At 38.0% G+C, this 15480-nt stretch overlaps 1 protein-coding gene across 1 annotated transcript in view; it reads right to left on the reverse strand.

The window, feature by feature from the left end:
* The window catches only part of FER1L6 (fer-1 like family member 6), a 222837-nt gene that overhangs the window by 147447 nt on the left and 59910 nt on the right, over window positions 1-15480 (reverse strand). The window contains exons 12-15 of the mRNA XM_072606566.1: window positions 11056-11164; window positions 8725-8905; window positions 4761-4881; window positions 2169-2269 (exon numbers count right to left, since the gene is read on the reverse strand). Coding sequence (XP_072462667.1) covers window positions 2169-2269; window positions 4761-4881; window positions 8725-8905; window positions 11056-11164 — 512 coding nt within the window. The remainder of the gene's footprint in view (window positions 1-2168; window positions 2270-4760; window positions 4882-8724; window positions 8906-11055; window positions 11165-15480) is intronic.

The raw sequence follows: 15480 nt of genomic DNA on the forward strand, positions 1-15480 counted from the left end.
TTAACAAATCATTGGTAACCTTGAAGAAGGTGGTTTCAGTGGAACTATGAGGTCAGAAGCTGGATTGTAAGGGGTGAAGAAGAGGGGAAGTTGAAGTTTCTATGGTAGATAGCCTTATCAGGGAGTTTGCCAGAAAGAGAAAAGAGATATAGAATGATCGTGGGGATGAAAGGATCAAGTAGGGGGAGGAGGTTGAGATGAAGACTTAGGCATATTTCTAATAGAAGACATTAGTAGACAGGGAAAGATGAAGATAAGTGAGAAAGTGAGGATGATAGAGGGAAGAATCTGTTGGAGAATACCAGAAGGCATCACTTGAGCAGGTAGAGGGGTTTGCCTTGGCAAGGAGAGGATCCACCTCTTTATGTGAGATGGGGTGGAGAAGATAGTGGCGGAAGACATCCGAGTGATATGAGATGAAGAAGAGGAGGGAGCTGATGGCAAATGGCTTCTAATTTTTTCTTCTGTAAAATATGAGGCAAGGTTCTCAGCTGAGAGGGTGGAGGGAAGAGGAGCTATGAGACGTTTGAAGGGGAATGAAAAGGTTTGGAAGAGCCAGCGTGGAAAGTGAGGTGGTGAAATTGATAAGGGAGTTAAAGTACAATCGCATGGTGGCAGTGAAGAACCACTTGAGGCTGTGTAACCTAAATTTGTGGTAGATCCAGTCAGAATGGTGACGATTTTTCTCAACCTTTGTTCAGCAACATATGTATAGTAATTAAGGCAGTGGGTAGTGAGAGGCTGAGGCTTGGCAAGGAACAATTGGCAATATAAGAGTTTTTTGTTTTGTTTTGAGGATGGGGGAGACTCAAGAGAAGAGGATGCTGTAAGTTAAACTGTTTCACCAGATGCTCACAAAAGGGAGAAGAGACAAGATTTCTTAGCACAGGGGTGATGGCTTGGGAGAGAACTGAAGGACCAAGGAGGATTTCAAGGTTGTGGTGTAGACAAAATAGGGCTTGGTTTGGGAAGTCAGAGGAAGTGGTGGAAAACCAATAGATTATGGTCAGAAAAGGGGATTTCAAAATTCTTGAACACAGAGATGGTATATTTGTGGGTGATAACAAGATCAATATCTAACCACTTTTGTACGTAAGTGAGACGAGGTGAAAGAGTAGCTGGCTTATAGGAGGTGAGTAGGTTGAGGAGCTGAATGTTTTACAGAACTTGTTTGTGAGATGGTTATGCCTCACGGCTATTTAGAGGCTGTAAAGAGATAATTAATCTATGTAAAGTGCTTCGCAAACCTTGAAGTGCTTTATACCTGTTAGCTGTTAGCTATTACAGACTAATCTTAGCCCTGGAAAAGAGAAAGAATTACACTTCTCCCTGCTCTTGGACAGGTGGGTGGCTTTGGTTGAGAATGTTGTAAATACTATCAGATATAACTACCCTATTGTCTTTGCTTAATTGCTTTTCTTTGTGGAGAGAAGAAACTGCTGAGGCTGCAGGATGGAGAGGAGGAGAGGAAAGGGAAGTATTAGAAAATAATTGTGCTGCTTGATTAAAATAAAAGACATCAGGGAAAAAAAGAGAAAGTTTAAAAAGCCTATGCATCAGTGGAAAGCAGCACTTCCATGGATAGGAACCATTGAATTACTGAAGTTTGTTTGAGAAAGGTCAATGAAATTTAATTTTTGCTTCAATTGTTTAAGAACAAGGAGGTAACTGATGACTCAGAGTGCAGATTAAAGCATTATTTTCTCTTTCTTGCCTTTTTCATTGAACATGGTTAACATGGAAATTTGTTTTGCATGACTATAATATTTGTAATAGATTTTATTTTTCTTATCTTCTTAATAGATGGGAAAAAGAGAGGAGGGAAGAAATGTCGAGCAAAAAAAGAAATTTTAAAATCTCTGTGTTTTAAAAATAAATTAAAATTAATAAAAAGAAAATATGTAGAAGAAATAACAAAAAAGTGCAGAAGGAGAAAAAGAAAGAAATTTTGTTAGTCTTGTTGCACTGTAAAAGAAAAATCTACAAATAAAGTGATTAGGACTTTAAAATTGTCAAATTGCAGCTTCGATTGCAGAGTTAGTTTCTTCAGGTAGTTAAAAATATGTTTCTCAGCAGAGGTTTTATTTTGTCTTGCACCCACCCCCCACCTCCCCACAACCTGCTCTGTAGTTTTCAACTAATTAAATAGGAGCATGTCTCTTAAGTACCTGCTTTGACCAATAAAGTTGTTGAGTGCAACCTTTAATTTCCCTTCTGACTCCTCCTCTGAAACTTTGATCAATTCTTTTACTTCTTCTATACTTTCTTCCTGAAAACAAAAAGCAGAGGAAAAACTCATAAGTTGCTTCAGAGAGACCTCACCAGTCACCCACTATGATCATTTACATTGCATTTTTCTGATTTTATGTGATAATAGGCTCTTTATACCCAGGACTGAGTCTTGCAATAGATATTAATTAATTAATCACTCACTCAGAATACATTTATTAAGCACCCTAAGGGTCAGACCCTGTGCCAGGCATTGGGGACACAAATAGAAGTCCAGTTTGATCCAATCCTCTCCTGTTTGTTCCAGACATTTCCAGGCTTCATCATGCATTCCTTCTCTCTCATCTTCAAGTCCTTCTGATCTACTGGGTCCTTCTCTACACTCTACAAACATACTAGAGCCTTCACTAATCTTAAAATAGCCTTCACTTGACCTTGACATCCCCTCAAGCTATCTTCCTTTATATCTCCTCCCTTTAATTACCAGGCTCCTAGGAAAAATAATTTATACTCAAATGCTACTCCTTCTTTTCTAAATCCCATGCCATCTAGTTTCCTGCTTTAGTACTTTACTGAAACTGCATTCTCCAAAAATGGCAAAGATTGCTTTCTTTCAAAATTCAGTCCTCTTTTCTTAATCCTAATTTTATAAAAAAAATTTCTAAAGCTTTTGATACTATTGACTACCATCTTCCTCTAGTATCTTCTTCCCCTGGCTTCTAGGACTCTTTCCAAGAGGTGCTTACTACATGCTTATTGATTGATTGATTGGTTCTCCTCTACCTGCCTGATCACTTATTCTCTTTTGTTGGATCATTATTTACCTCCTCTACCCTTCCTCCTCATGACCCCATCCCCAAGGGTGGCTTCCTCTCAGGTTCTATCCTGGGAGCTCTTTTCTCTCTACATTTTCTTTATGAATTCTTTTGGTGTGACAGCTTCAGCTATCACCTATGAATTAGGAATAATACACTAGGAGGAATCAGAAAATTTGAGCTAGAAGAAACCTTAGCTATCATCTATCCAACTTCTTCATTTTTTTTTAAAAAGAAAAAACTGAAGGTCAGATAATTCCAGTGACTTACCCCAGGTCACATAAATAGTAACTTCCAGAGTTGGGAGTTAAATCCAGGTACTGTTTGTAATATATTACTCCACTTTCCTGTATTTATTATGGATGATTTGGTATTACATGGTATTATAATTGTATATGTGTGTGCATGTATATACATATGTATATACATAGGTATGTATATATATAATTAATATATATTTAATTGCTAGCATTTTTATAGAGCTTTACCAAGCACTTTGCATGTGTTAACTATTTGATTTCAAAATAACTTTTCAAGATAGCTGCTCTTGTATATCCCTATCTTATAGATGAAGAAACTGAAGCAAAAAGAGACCAAGTGTCTTGCCTGGGATCACACAACTAGTTAAATGTCTGAGATAGGATTTAATTTCAAGTCTTCTGACTCCAATTCCCTGTTTTCTATCCACTATGCCACCTAGCTGGCCCTAGATGCTGGTGTATTTTCCCTCAGGAATGTAAGCTCCAGGGGGGAAGACAACTTGTTCTGTTTAAACTCTGTATCTCCCCAAGCTCCACCACGCTGAATGTACAACATGTAAGAAATATAAATAGAGCAGCTAGGTGGCACAGTGGATAGAGCACCTAGAGTCACAAAGACTCCTCTTTCTCTGTTCAAATCTAACCTCAGATACTTCCTACCTGTGTGACTCTGGGCAAGTCACTCCACCCTGTTTACCTCAGTTTCCTCATCTGTAAAATGAGCTGGAGAAGGAAATGGCAAACCACTCCAGGGTCTTTGCCAAGAAAACCCCAAATGGGGTCATGAAGAGTTGAATAGGACTGAAAAAATGACAGAGTGACACCAACAACAATAAATATTTAAATGTAATTGAATCAGTACTCTTAGAAACATATTTGCCCAAGATAGAAGAACCAGTCTTACACACAGATGAAGCCATCTGCCAAGTAGCTAGGCATAATTTAACAGAAGGAAAAGGCCCCTTTGCCCCATCTGTTTACTGATGCCTGAAATTCTATTTAAAAGAGACAAAGCCATTCAAAAGAAAATGAGAGAGGAAGGTTCAAATACGAACAGAGAGGGAATATATTGATAAAAATGCCCACTCTAGTGTAGGGAGTTGAGGTAACAGAAAGTAGAGGCTGAGGATGTCAAAGAAAGGCTCCATGTCACAGAATTATCTTGGAGTTGGCCTTGTGTGACAGGAGTTCAGTTCTTTAAAATCTAGCCCATAGATCTAGAGTCCTCTATCTTTGAGGAAATTTTACATTTTTTAAAAGAAATTTCTTTTTCCTAGATTGAGGTGAAGGAACAGGGAGGGGGGTGGAGTAAAGAGGAACTCTGTGAAAATGTGCAATCTCAGTAAATGTTTGGTGAAACTCAAGCCAAGACTCTTTCCTGGGTGGCTATGAAATGTTTCCTGTACCCCTGGTCCTTTATTAATTTTAAAGACTTCACCCCATCCAAAGAACTTACCAGACTTTCGGCCATTTTGTCCAGCATATTGGACCAATGGAGCCTGAAGGTCTGATCTCCCCACGAACTCATGAAGTACACACATGGCTTCTTGGCCTCGAATGGCAAGTAGTGATAATTCCTGTGAAAGACATTGCACATTGTAGTTGGTTAAGAATGAGCAGGTTTCAAAAAGGTAGAGTACTATAAAAGAAAGAACTTTGGATCTGGAGTGAGAAAAAACCAGGGTTCAAATACTGACTTACATTAAATAACTGTGTCTAGGAATGTAGTTTCATCTCTTTGAGTCTCAATGTTCTCATTCTTAAAATAGGGATAGTAATACCTGTATTATCCGCCTTGTTACAAGACTCAAGTAAGATGGCAAATGTAAATTGTTTTGTAAATCTTAAAGTGCTCATAAAATTTTGGTTTTTGATTTAGTGAGCATTTATTAAGTGCCTCCCATGTGCTAGGAACTAGAGAGACAAAGACAAAATAAAACTAGATCTGCCCTTAAAGATTCAACATTGAATTGTTATTATTGGGAAAATTTAGCTACATGTCATGGGCAGCTAAGTGACACAGTGGATAGAAGGCCAGAACTGAAGTCAGGAAGATCTGAGTTCAAACCCAGCCTCAGACACTTACATGCTACGTGACCCTGGACAAGTCACTTAACCCCAATTGCCTCCCAAAGTAAATAAAGTTAATTATTCTTGCTAACTGAGTCCTAAACTCAAAACACTCTGTAGTTTGGCATTTCGAGACAATGATCATATTTCCCTGCCCTTGTTACAACTTCATTGTTGATTCTAAATCCAGTGTTCTTTCCTCTACATCACACTTCTTTGAATTAAACATGGCATAAATTATCAACAGAAGTGCTAGAAGGAGCATAATCTGGGTGGAGTAACTTTAGTCAGGAAAGTTTTTTTCAGGAAGCCAATGTTTAACTGGACCCTAAAGGAAATGACTGAGGGGAACATAATACAGTAGTAAGAATGCTAATTTGAGTTAGAAGACATAGATTCTGGTCCACGTTCTGCTGTGTAAATCATTTCTCCTCTGAGACCAGGTCCCTCCTCAGTAAAATGTGAGCGTTAGATTAAGTGATCTCTAGGGTCCCTGTCTTCTCTTCTAAGACAGCTGGAAAGGGTGGAGGAAGATATCCCAATGTGGTATGAACCCCAGAGACAAGCAGAGTCTGATGAAGAGAAGAAAGCAGTATGATAGAACAGAAAAACAATTAGATCCGGAGTCAAAGGATGCGAGTTAGCAGAAGAATGGTAGGAATGGGAAATATGAATTAGTAAATGTGAATGGTACATTCACTAAGTGACTCGTGGTTTTTCCCTCTGTTATAGAAAACTGAAGAATGAATTTCATCTTGGAAGGGTCTTAAGGTTTTCTCCAGCACAAATTTCTTCCAAGGGAAAGATAAAATTAGCAAAGAAGCCCCTGCAGTCTGTTCTACAGGATAACAACCCAACAGATGCCTGATCTACTGTAGGAGGAGCCAAATATATTCTTGGCAGAAACTGATGTTTGTTATTGCATCAGGAGGAGAAAAGGTCAGGAACTAAACTGCTATCTTTGTTCCATCTCAGTTAAAATGATTACCCTGAGATTCATGTGATTAAATAAATTCCCAAATGGTATTTTACTTGGTTCTAATATTTCTTTGGATTATTCAACAACCAGTGCTGGGATAATTTTCCCTTTTCCAGTTTCAATAACTGGGAAGGATAGGATTTCTGTCACAAGATATGAGGTAATATATGGATATGGAAAGTAGAGAAAATTGGAGAAGGAAAAAGGAGGGATATAGTGACAACCAAGGGGAAGATGAGGACTCTGGATATTGTTGTATGAAAGAAATAAATTTGAAAATAACAGGACTTGAAAAGTTAATTCTCACTTGACCTAACAAACAAGTGGGTTGGCTGGCTGTGCATATATGGGGCCATAATGAATGGTAGAAATTAAGAGCCCAAAACTCTCTGTCTTCTTCTATCCCCCTAGGATATCAAGGAACAGTGGGTCAAAATAGGCTTTGGTAGGAAAACTACAAGAAGAGCCCTCCCCTCTTTTTTCCAGATTATAAGTGAGTTTCAATTCTCCTTAATTCTAATGCTTTCCCTCTGTTGATTATCTGCAATATTTCCAATACATAGTTTATTTGTTACATAGTTGTTTGGCATAGTGTCTCCCCTTGAGCTCCCTGAGAACAGAGATTATCTTTTGTCTTTCTTTATAGCCCTAGAATTTAGCACAGTGACCAACTTATAGTAGGTACTTAATGAATGTTTATTTTCTGGGGACTAATTTTATTTCCTTCTTTTAAAATATATTGTCCTCTTTAGTATGAATTATATACACACTAAAAAATAGAAAGTCAGTCTCACATTACAGGATTTACCATTTTCCTAAATTTATGGATAAAGACTATGAGTCAAGAGAGTGAGAAAAATCCCCCAGAGTTTATGCAGGTCCTTTGTGCCATTAGAGTACAATCCCTCGTTTACCTCTTAGAATCTTTTATTTCCTTCAAAACTTTGCTCCAGCTCTACCCTATCATCTACGTGAAGACTTTCCTGATTTCCTGAGCTGTTAGCATATTCCCCCAAAAATGTGCCTTGCAAATATAGAGCACCCCAAAAATCTTAGTTCAGTTTTAAGCTTTAATTGCTTAAAAAAAGACTTCATGTAGGCTTCAAGCAATAAAAGCTTAAAACTGAACTAGGACTTTTGGGACACCCTATATTTTCTACTTTCTACTTTACCAGATAGAATATAAGTTTCTTGAGGTTAAGGTATATTTCCATTTTGCCTTTGTATCTCCAACACCTATGCAGTGTTGCCCAGCATAGAGATAGGGATAAATAGTAGGATAGTAGGAAAGGGATAGGGATAGAGACTGGACCTGGGTCATTGGTGGAAAGCATATGCAGTTCTGCAACTAAAATAATTAAGAAATAAATATTTCTCTAGTCTAAAGTCCTTTCTAGATTTATCACACTAAAGAAATCCTTATGAATATTTAATTAAACTTTTCAAATTAATCAAATTTTCTTCCTCAAAATTATTTTTCCCTTTCTCTCAAACCATTTTGTTCAGCCCTTATTTTTAACACTATTTTTAGCACTTTTTTGAACCTTTCCTGATCCCCCTAGTTGCTAGTGCCTCCTCCTTCCTCAAAATTATCATGTATATGCACATCTAATTATATATTGTAGCTTCCCCCAGTGAACATAGGCTTCTTGAGGGTAAAGACCATCTTCTGGTTTAATCTCTGTATCTCCAGTGCTTTGAACAAAATTAACACTGAATAAATGTTCACTGGACCGGATTAGATTGGATCAGACCTCTTAGGGTCTCATTTTTCTTCTCTGTAAGATGAAAAATGCTGACTGGTTATAGTAATGATAACTGGCATAAATAATACTTTAACATTTAAAAAGATAGACAGACAGACAGGTAGGTAGATAGATAGAGACAGCTGGATAGATAGATATAGATAGATCTATCTATATATGTATATATATATATATATATATATATATATACACAGATATATATGTAGATATAGATATGTTCTCATTAGATAACCTCTACAGTCCCTTTTAGCTTAAAAGTTAAAAAGTCACAGAATCATAGAATTTTGGAGCTGGAAGAAGCCCTAAAGATTTCCTACTCCTATGCTTCCCTGAATCTACTTGTTAGCCTTTAAAATGAGTGAATAGTATCATTACATTAGTCATTATAATTATACCTTTAAATGTGCTGCCTGCCTCTTTCAACTCAATGAGCTTTTGGTAGGCTATTAAAATAGAGAATAATACTCATAGATTAACTCATACTTGGAACACTGGGTTATCTGTGTCTGATGACATGAGGGAGCTGTCCAATCACACTCCTGCAGTGCAAAGCCCAAAGCCTGACCCAGAAACATAGGCTAATCATCAAGGCTGACACTCCCCACCTGTTCCCTTCTGTCACCAGGGGCTTCTCAGGATGTGTGGTGGACATGAAAGGTGTGGCAACGTCATGGGCAGAGTCTGTATTGCCTTCCTGAAGCAGGGATACATTCTCTTCTGATGTTTCTAGAGATTTCTTCTTACTCCCATGGTGAGAACCCCCATCAATCAGATTTCCAAAGTTACCTTTAAAGAGGAAATTAAGAATGAGAGAAGCAGTAAGGTCAATATCCTCCAGAACTGTCCGGATTTAAGATAACTAGTTGATGAAATAAATGTAGGAGAGGAATAAGTTTTTAATTTTCTCCCATACATACCAAGAACAGGGGCAGGGGGACTAATATTTCAATCTGAAGTCTCCAAGCTACATTGGTTGCTTAAAATAATTGAGATTATAAGTTAAAATCACCCCCTTTAGAAAGTAAGTTCCTTGAGGGCAGGGATCATGTCTTTCAATTAACCATATAAGGTATATACTGATGGCTCTTTTTTTTCTTAATAAAACATTATTCATTTGGATTGCACTAGTTTAAATTAAATGGAACAGTATTTTGCAGTGAAGACTCATCTTAGGCAAAATGGCATGATAATGTAATATATAATCTTGGGTAATGGATAGAGAAGTTTAAAACACAATAGCAATGATACACACACACACACACACACACACACACACACACACACACATATATATATCACTTTCAGATTTGAAAAGCACTTTATAGATCTTTTCTCATTTGGCCCCTGAGATATGAGTACTACAGTAATTACCCCCATTGCACAGATCAGAAAACTGGAACCATAATACAAAGCATACATTTTTGTCACCCAAGACATGGCTCACCTTGGAGCAACTCATTACCAGGAGGTTTGTTATCTGGGAATTTTTTTTTCTAGTCAGAGCAACTCATGAAGAGAGTTTACTAAGCTGTAGAATGATTGCCATTTGTGTCCATGGAAGAAGCCATAAACCTGATGAAACCATAGATCCAGCATGTCACAGTTTAAGAATACTGACTGTGGTGTCCCAGGATATGAATTTGAATCTCACCTTTGCCCATGTTACCTCGGACGAGTTATATGACCTCCCTGGTCTATAAAATGAGGGGATTGGATAAGGTTGCCTGCAAAGTCCCTTTAAGCTCTAGACGCATATGATCCCATAACCCTTTAAAGCTGATGAAATCACAGGAAGTCTAAATGACCCAAGGTAGACATCTAAGTGGCTCAATAGACAGAACGTTGGACTTTAAGTCAGGAAAACCTAAATTCAAATATGACTCAAAAATTTAACTGTGTTACCCTGAGCAAGTTAGCTAACTTCTATCTGCCTTAGTTTCCTCATCAGTATAATGAAGATAATCATACCATTTACTTTCTAGAGCGAGGATCAAATGAGAGAACATAGAAAACGCTCTCCAAACTTAAAATGCCATATTCGTTGTTTACTCATTTTCGTTCACGTATGGTTCTTCATGACCCCACTTGAGGTTTTACTGGAGGGGTTTGCCATTTCCTTCCCCAGCTCATTTTATAGATGAGAAAACTGAGGCAAACAGGGTGAAGTGATTTACCCAGGATCCCACAGCTTTTAAGTATCTGAGGCTGGATTTGAACCTAGGAAGAAGAGTCTTCTGACTCCAAACTTGGCACTCTATCTACTGCACTACTTGGCTTCCCAAAGTACCATATAAAGGCTAACTATCGTTATTGTTGTTATGTTTATTTTAATTTATTTTATTTTTAATTTATGGTATAAGACAAGCATTTTCATAATATAGTATAATAATAATAAGTGATAATAACAAAAAGATGTTGTGTTTAAAGACATTGGCTTTGGAGTCAGTGAATCTGGTTCCAAATCTTTCTTCTACTTTGTATTTCTGTGGCGCAAACTTTTTATTAGTTTCTCTGAGTACATGTTGTTTCTTTCCACTAAAACATAAGCTTCTTGAGGATAGGCATTGTTTTCTTTTTGTCTTTTTTGTCTATTCCTGGTGCCTCGACAGTGCCTGGAACAAATTTGCATTGAATTGAATTAAGCCTCAAAGTTCCAGAATGACTAAGCAAAATTCCACTAAATCTATGTGAAGATAGCCTTCACTTAACCTGTCTTTGGTCTAAAATCCCATCTCAGAAATAAGAGACCCCAAATAAAGGAGGTTACTCTGGCAAGAAGTTCACTAAATAGTATTTTGTTTTGTCTTTCTATTAAAGAGCAGTGACAACTTTCCGCTACCTAATTGCACCAGTATGGACAAGGGTTGCTTGTTACAGTAACATATGGTTGTCTGTATCGAACCAATCTGTCATATAAGGAACTAGGCCAGACTTACCTATAGAAACCTCAAAGCTAATAGGTTTGTCTCCAATTTTCCGATCAATCATGGAAGCTTCAAAAAATGCTCCAAAGAGTAAGAAATCTTCATACTTTTCTGGTACAATCTATAAAGGAGATAACATATTCAATAATATCAGATAGGGGTTTTTTTTTGTTCGTTTGCTTTATGGATTTATTTTTCTTCCAGGAAGCTGGATCAGCAATGCTTACCTGATTCCAGTATTCAAAGAATTGATCGTGCATCACTTACAGATGAATTATTACATGAGCTCAGAATGGCATTTGATTATGCCTATGCTTAGCACAAAGTGAGAGGAAACAACTGATCCAAATGGAGCTGTTAGTGTGAATTGTTTCAGGCTTAATTGGAATTCTGAAGACCCAAGCACAATACCTAACATAACCATATACACAGTAATATCTCAAGACATTTTTTTGTTGAATGAATAAATGACGCTTAATCTGTTTTGCATCATTGTAAGAACCTATTAGTATGCATTTGTACTATAAAGAATCATGGGAATTAGAGCCCAAAACCTCATTGATCAATAGCCCAATCCCCTCATTTTTTTTATAGGAGGAAATTGGGACTCAGAGAACTTAAGTGCATGTGTGCGCACAAGTATGTGTGTGTGTATGTGCTCATGCTTGCACATGAATACATGTGTAATTTGTAGGGAAAGTAGGGAAGTTAGAGGTATGGGTTTAGAAAGAAAGATAAAACACTCTGATCTAAAAATGTTATCATAGAGGAACTAACTATAATTTTCTAAGGTTTGCCCTTAAAATATCTTATTTACCTTATTTCAAAATAAAGTAAAAGTTAATCTGAGTTAAGTCAGCTAGATGAAATGTGTGTGTACACACATACATATGTGTGTATGCATACATACTTAATGTTTCATTTTGGCACATATTTCCTATGGTTTCTTGTTTAATGAATTTTTATAAATTATCGAGCATTTTTTCTCTCTCTCTCTCTCTCTCATCTTCCTAAACACTGGGAAGGACAGAGGAAGGGATGGAAGGAACAGTAAGGGAGAGAGAGAAGGAGAGGATGAGGGAAAGGGAAAGAGAAGAGAAGGGGAGAGGGAAAAAGACTGCTTAGATTCTCCTAAGGGATACAACATATATGCAAAAAAGTATAATACGAGCTAAAGTTATGGTGGAGCTGTGAGAGATCATCAGGCAAAATGACCTAAGAAACTTCATGGAAAAACACACCTTTCAATTGATGACCTAGAAAGGCTCTCACAGACAGATACTGCAGAGTGAGCTCCAGCCAAATGATTTGGGCTGGGGCCTGACTAAATAATGCCACAGTTAACTGCATGATGCAGGTCTTTCGGCTTCTAAGGACAACCCCTTTTCACTATATTATGCTTCCTCTCTTGGTACAGACCTAAGTTAATAGGAATGGAGAAGCCAGACCTATTGACACAGTCTCAGGAGATAATGGCTCAAAGACAAGGCCCTTCTATCTATCTCTAGCAGAATCCCAGGAGATTGTTAGGATCCATTTTTAGACAAACCCATCTGTCAGCATTATATTTATCAACAACCACAATCACTACAGCCCTGTACTAAGTGCCAAATTATGTATGAGCTGATTTTAGTCATCTCCGGGTCCAGGAAGTACATTGTTATTCCTGACCCTGATGGTGGAGGAACTTAAGAGATGATACAGCTGCCCTGGGCATTTCTGGAAAATCCTGATGCCTTAGTGAGCATTTTAGCCAAGTAGGTCAGTTGAATCCCTTCCCAGGAGATATTTTTTAGTCCTAATTAAAATTGTTTGTATTTCAAGATATCCTTGAAATAATAGAACAGATTTATAGGTGACTAAGACTGTCCAGTATTGTCTTGGTTAGAATAAGTTGTCGCTCAGTCATGCCAGTCATATCTGACTCTCTGTGAGCCTATTTGGGGTTTCTTGGCAAAGATACTGGAGTGGTTTCCATTTCCTTCTCTAGTTCATCTGGATGAGGAAATTGAGGCAAACAATTTTAAGTGATTTGCCCAGGGTCACACAGCTAAAAAGTGTCTAGAAAGTGTCTTAGATTTGAATTCAGGTCTTCCTGATTCCAGGGCCAGTGTTCTATCCTTTGCACCACCCAGCTATCAGAGCTATCTCCAGCCCTAGTCCACTCCATGACTTCCAATGCCTCATCACCAACTGCCTATTAGATATTTCAAGATGGCATCATCAACTAAACCTATATCAAACATAACTCACTATCATACCCCCTTAGGGGGTTAACTTTCTAACTCCAAGTCCAACTTGTCTCTTTCTACAGAGGGTACCACTATTTGTCTAGTTGTCCAGGGTTCCAACTTTGGCATCATCTTCATCTCTGTTCCCCATCACACCACTTATCCAATCTTGTGAATTCCACCTCTACATCTCATCCAAACATCCATCCATCCATCCCTTTCATTTCACTTATGACTACCACCCTGGTTCAAGCTAAAGAAACTTCACAGATGCCAGTGAAGGGTGAGCAGGAGGGAGGGAAAGAAGAAAGGAAAGGAGGAAGAAAAGAAGGAAAAGAAGAAGGAAAGAAGGAAGGAAGGGAATGAAGCAGGAAGGGAGGAAAGGAAGGAAGGAGAAGACAAAGGAAGGAAGGAAGAAGGAAGAGAAGGGAGGAAAGAGAGGAGAATGAAAAGGAGGAAGAAAGAAAGGAGGGAAGGAAGCAAAGGAAAGAAGAGAGAGAGAAGGCGGGAGAAAGGAAGCATATATTAAATCACCTACTATATGATAGGCACTGTGCTAATTGCTTTACATTATTATCTCATTTGATCCTCACGACCACCCTGTGTGATGAATATTATTATTATCTCCGTTTTGTAGTTGAAGAAATTAAGGCAGAAAAAATTTAAATGACTTGCCCAGAGTCCCACAGCTAGAAAGTGTTGGAGGCCAGATTTGAACTCAGGTCTTCCTGACATGAGACCAAGTGCACCTCTTGGACAGAAAAGTAAAGGGTAGAAAGAATAGTTCATTTCAGATACTGCACAGAGTATGGGGAGGGGAATAATAAGGAATTAAGACAGAAAACTAGAGTAGTACAAGACTCTAGAAATTCTTGGGTGCAAGACAAAGGAGTCCTTCTTTTTCACAGGGAGCCCCTGAAGAGTTCTGTGAGCCAATGAGTGATATAATCAACTCTTGGCATAAGCCTTGGGAGTGAATGAGATTGCTATTAGACAGAAAGGAATGGATACAGAAGACCTATAAGAAGGTGACTAAACGGGGGAAATAATGAGGCCAGCACAGGACTACAGTGGGAAGAGAAAGGACAGGTATGGAAGATGTTTCAAAGGACAATGAACAGAACTGGGTAATTCCACATGGGAGAGGAGGGTAAGGGAAGAGTCAAGGAGAAAATATCAAAGTTTCAAACATGAAAAACTAAATAAATAGTGAAAAAAGCAGTCAGAAATGGTGAAATCAATAGAAAAATCCAAATATCTTTCACTATTAATAATAATTACAATAATATTTGCACAGTGTTTTAAGGTTTACAAAGCACTTTAGGATAGGGGCTGTTATTATTCCCATTGTATGGATAGGGAAACTGAGGCTGAGAAAGGTTAAGTCACTTGCTCAGGGTCACATAGCTAGTAAGGTAGGATTTACATTCAGGTCTTTCTAAACTCCAAGCCCAAGCCTAGCACTATCCATTGCACCACCTAACCACCCCTGTGGATATAGAGAAAGATTTTGTAGGCAGTAAAAGCAATATTTAGTAGAAGTTCAGATGAAATCAAGCCCAGGGGACAGAGGCCACAGTTTAAAGACATCTCAACTGCTATAGAGAGACTGTGAAGTGTGGTTTATTTTGTGAATCACTGTATGTAAGCTAAAATAATGACCAGCAATTCACAAAACTATTCATTATTCATCATTCATGATTTGATCTCTTTCAGTACCAGTTGACTTGGGAAAAGGTAACCTTCCATATATCATGATAGAATCACAGAATTAGACTTAGAAGAAACCTTAGAGACCTTCTTGCCTCATTCTCATTTTATAGGTGTGGAAACTGAGACTCGGAGAGGTCACATGGCTAGTAAGGGTAAGAAGAGAGATTTGAATCCAGTCTTTCTGACGTTAAGTCCAGCACTCTATTTACTGTACCACACTATCTCAGTGGAAAACAGCAAAGCAAAAGATGACCATTCCCCTCCTCACCTCACCTCTAGCCAGGATTTGTTTTCTCTCACAGCTTCAAGGGACAAAGGAAAGAAACTGGTTTCTCATATCCCCAATCTTCCCTTGGTCTATGCCTCCAACCTCATTCCTCATCCTGTGTTGGGTGGTCAAAGAAATATTGCTTATACTTATTTCCAAAAACTAATCGAAATCAGGAAAAGTCTGAAAGAAACCAGGCAATAAGCCTGTTAAAAAATCATATTT

The sequence above is a fragment of the Notamacropus eugenii genome, chromosome 4, assembly GCF_028372415.1.
Source record: "Notamacropus eugenii isolate mMacEug1 chromosome 4, mMacEug1.pri_v2, whole genome shotgun sequence".
Lineage (NCBI taxonomy): Eukaryota > Metazoa > Chordata > Mammalia > Diprotodontia > Macropodidae > Notamacropus > Notamacropus eugenii.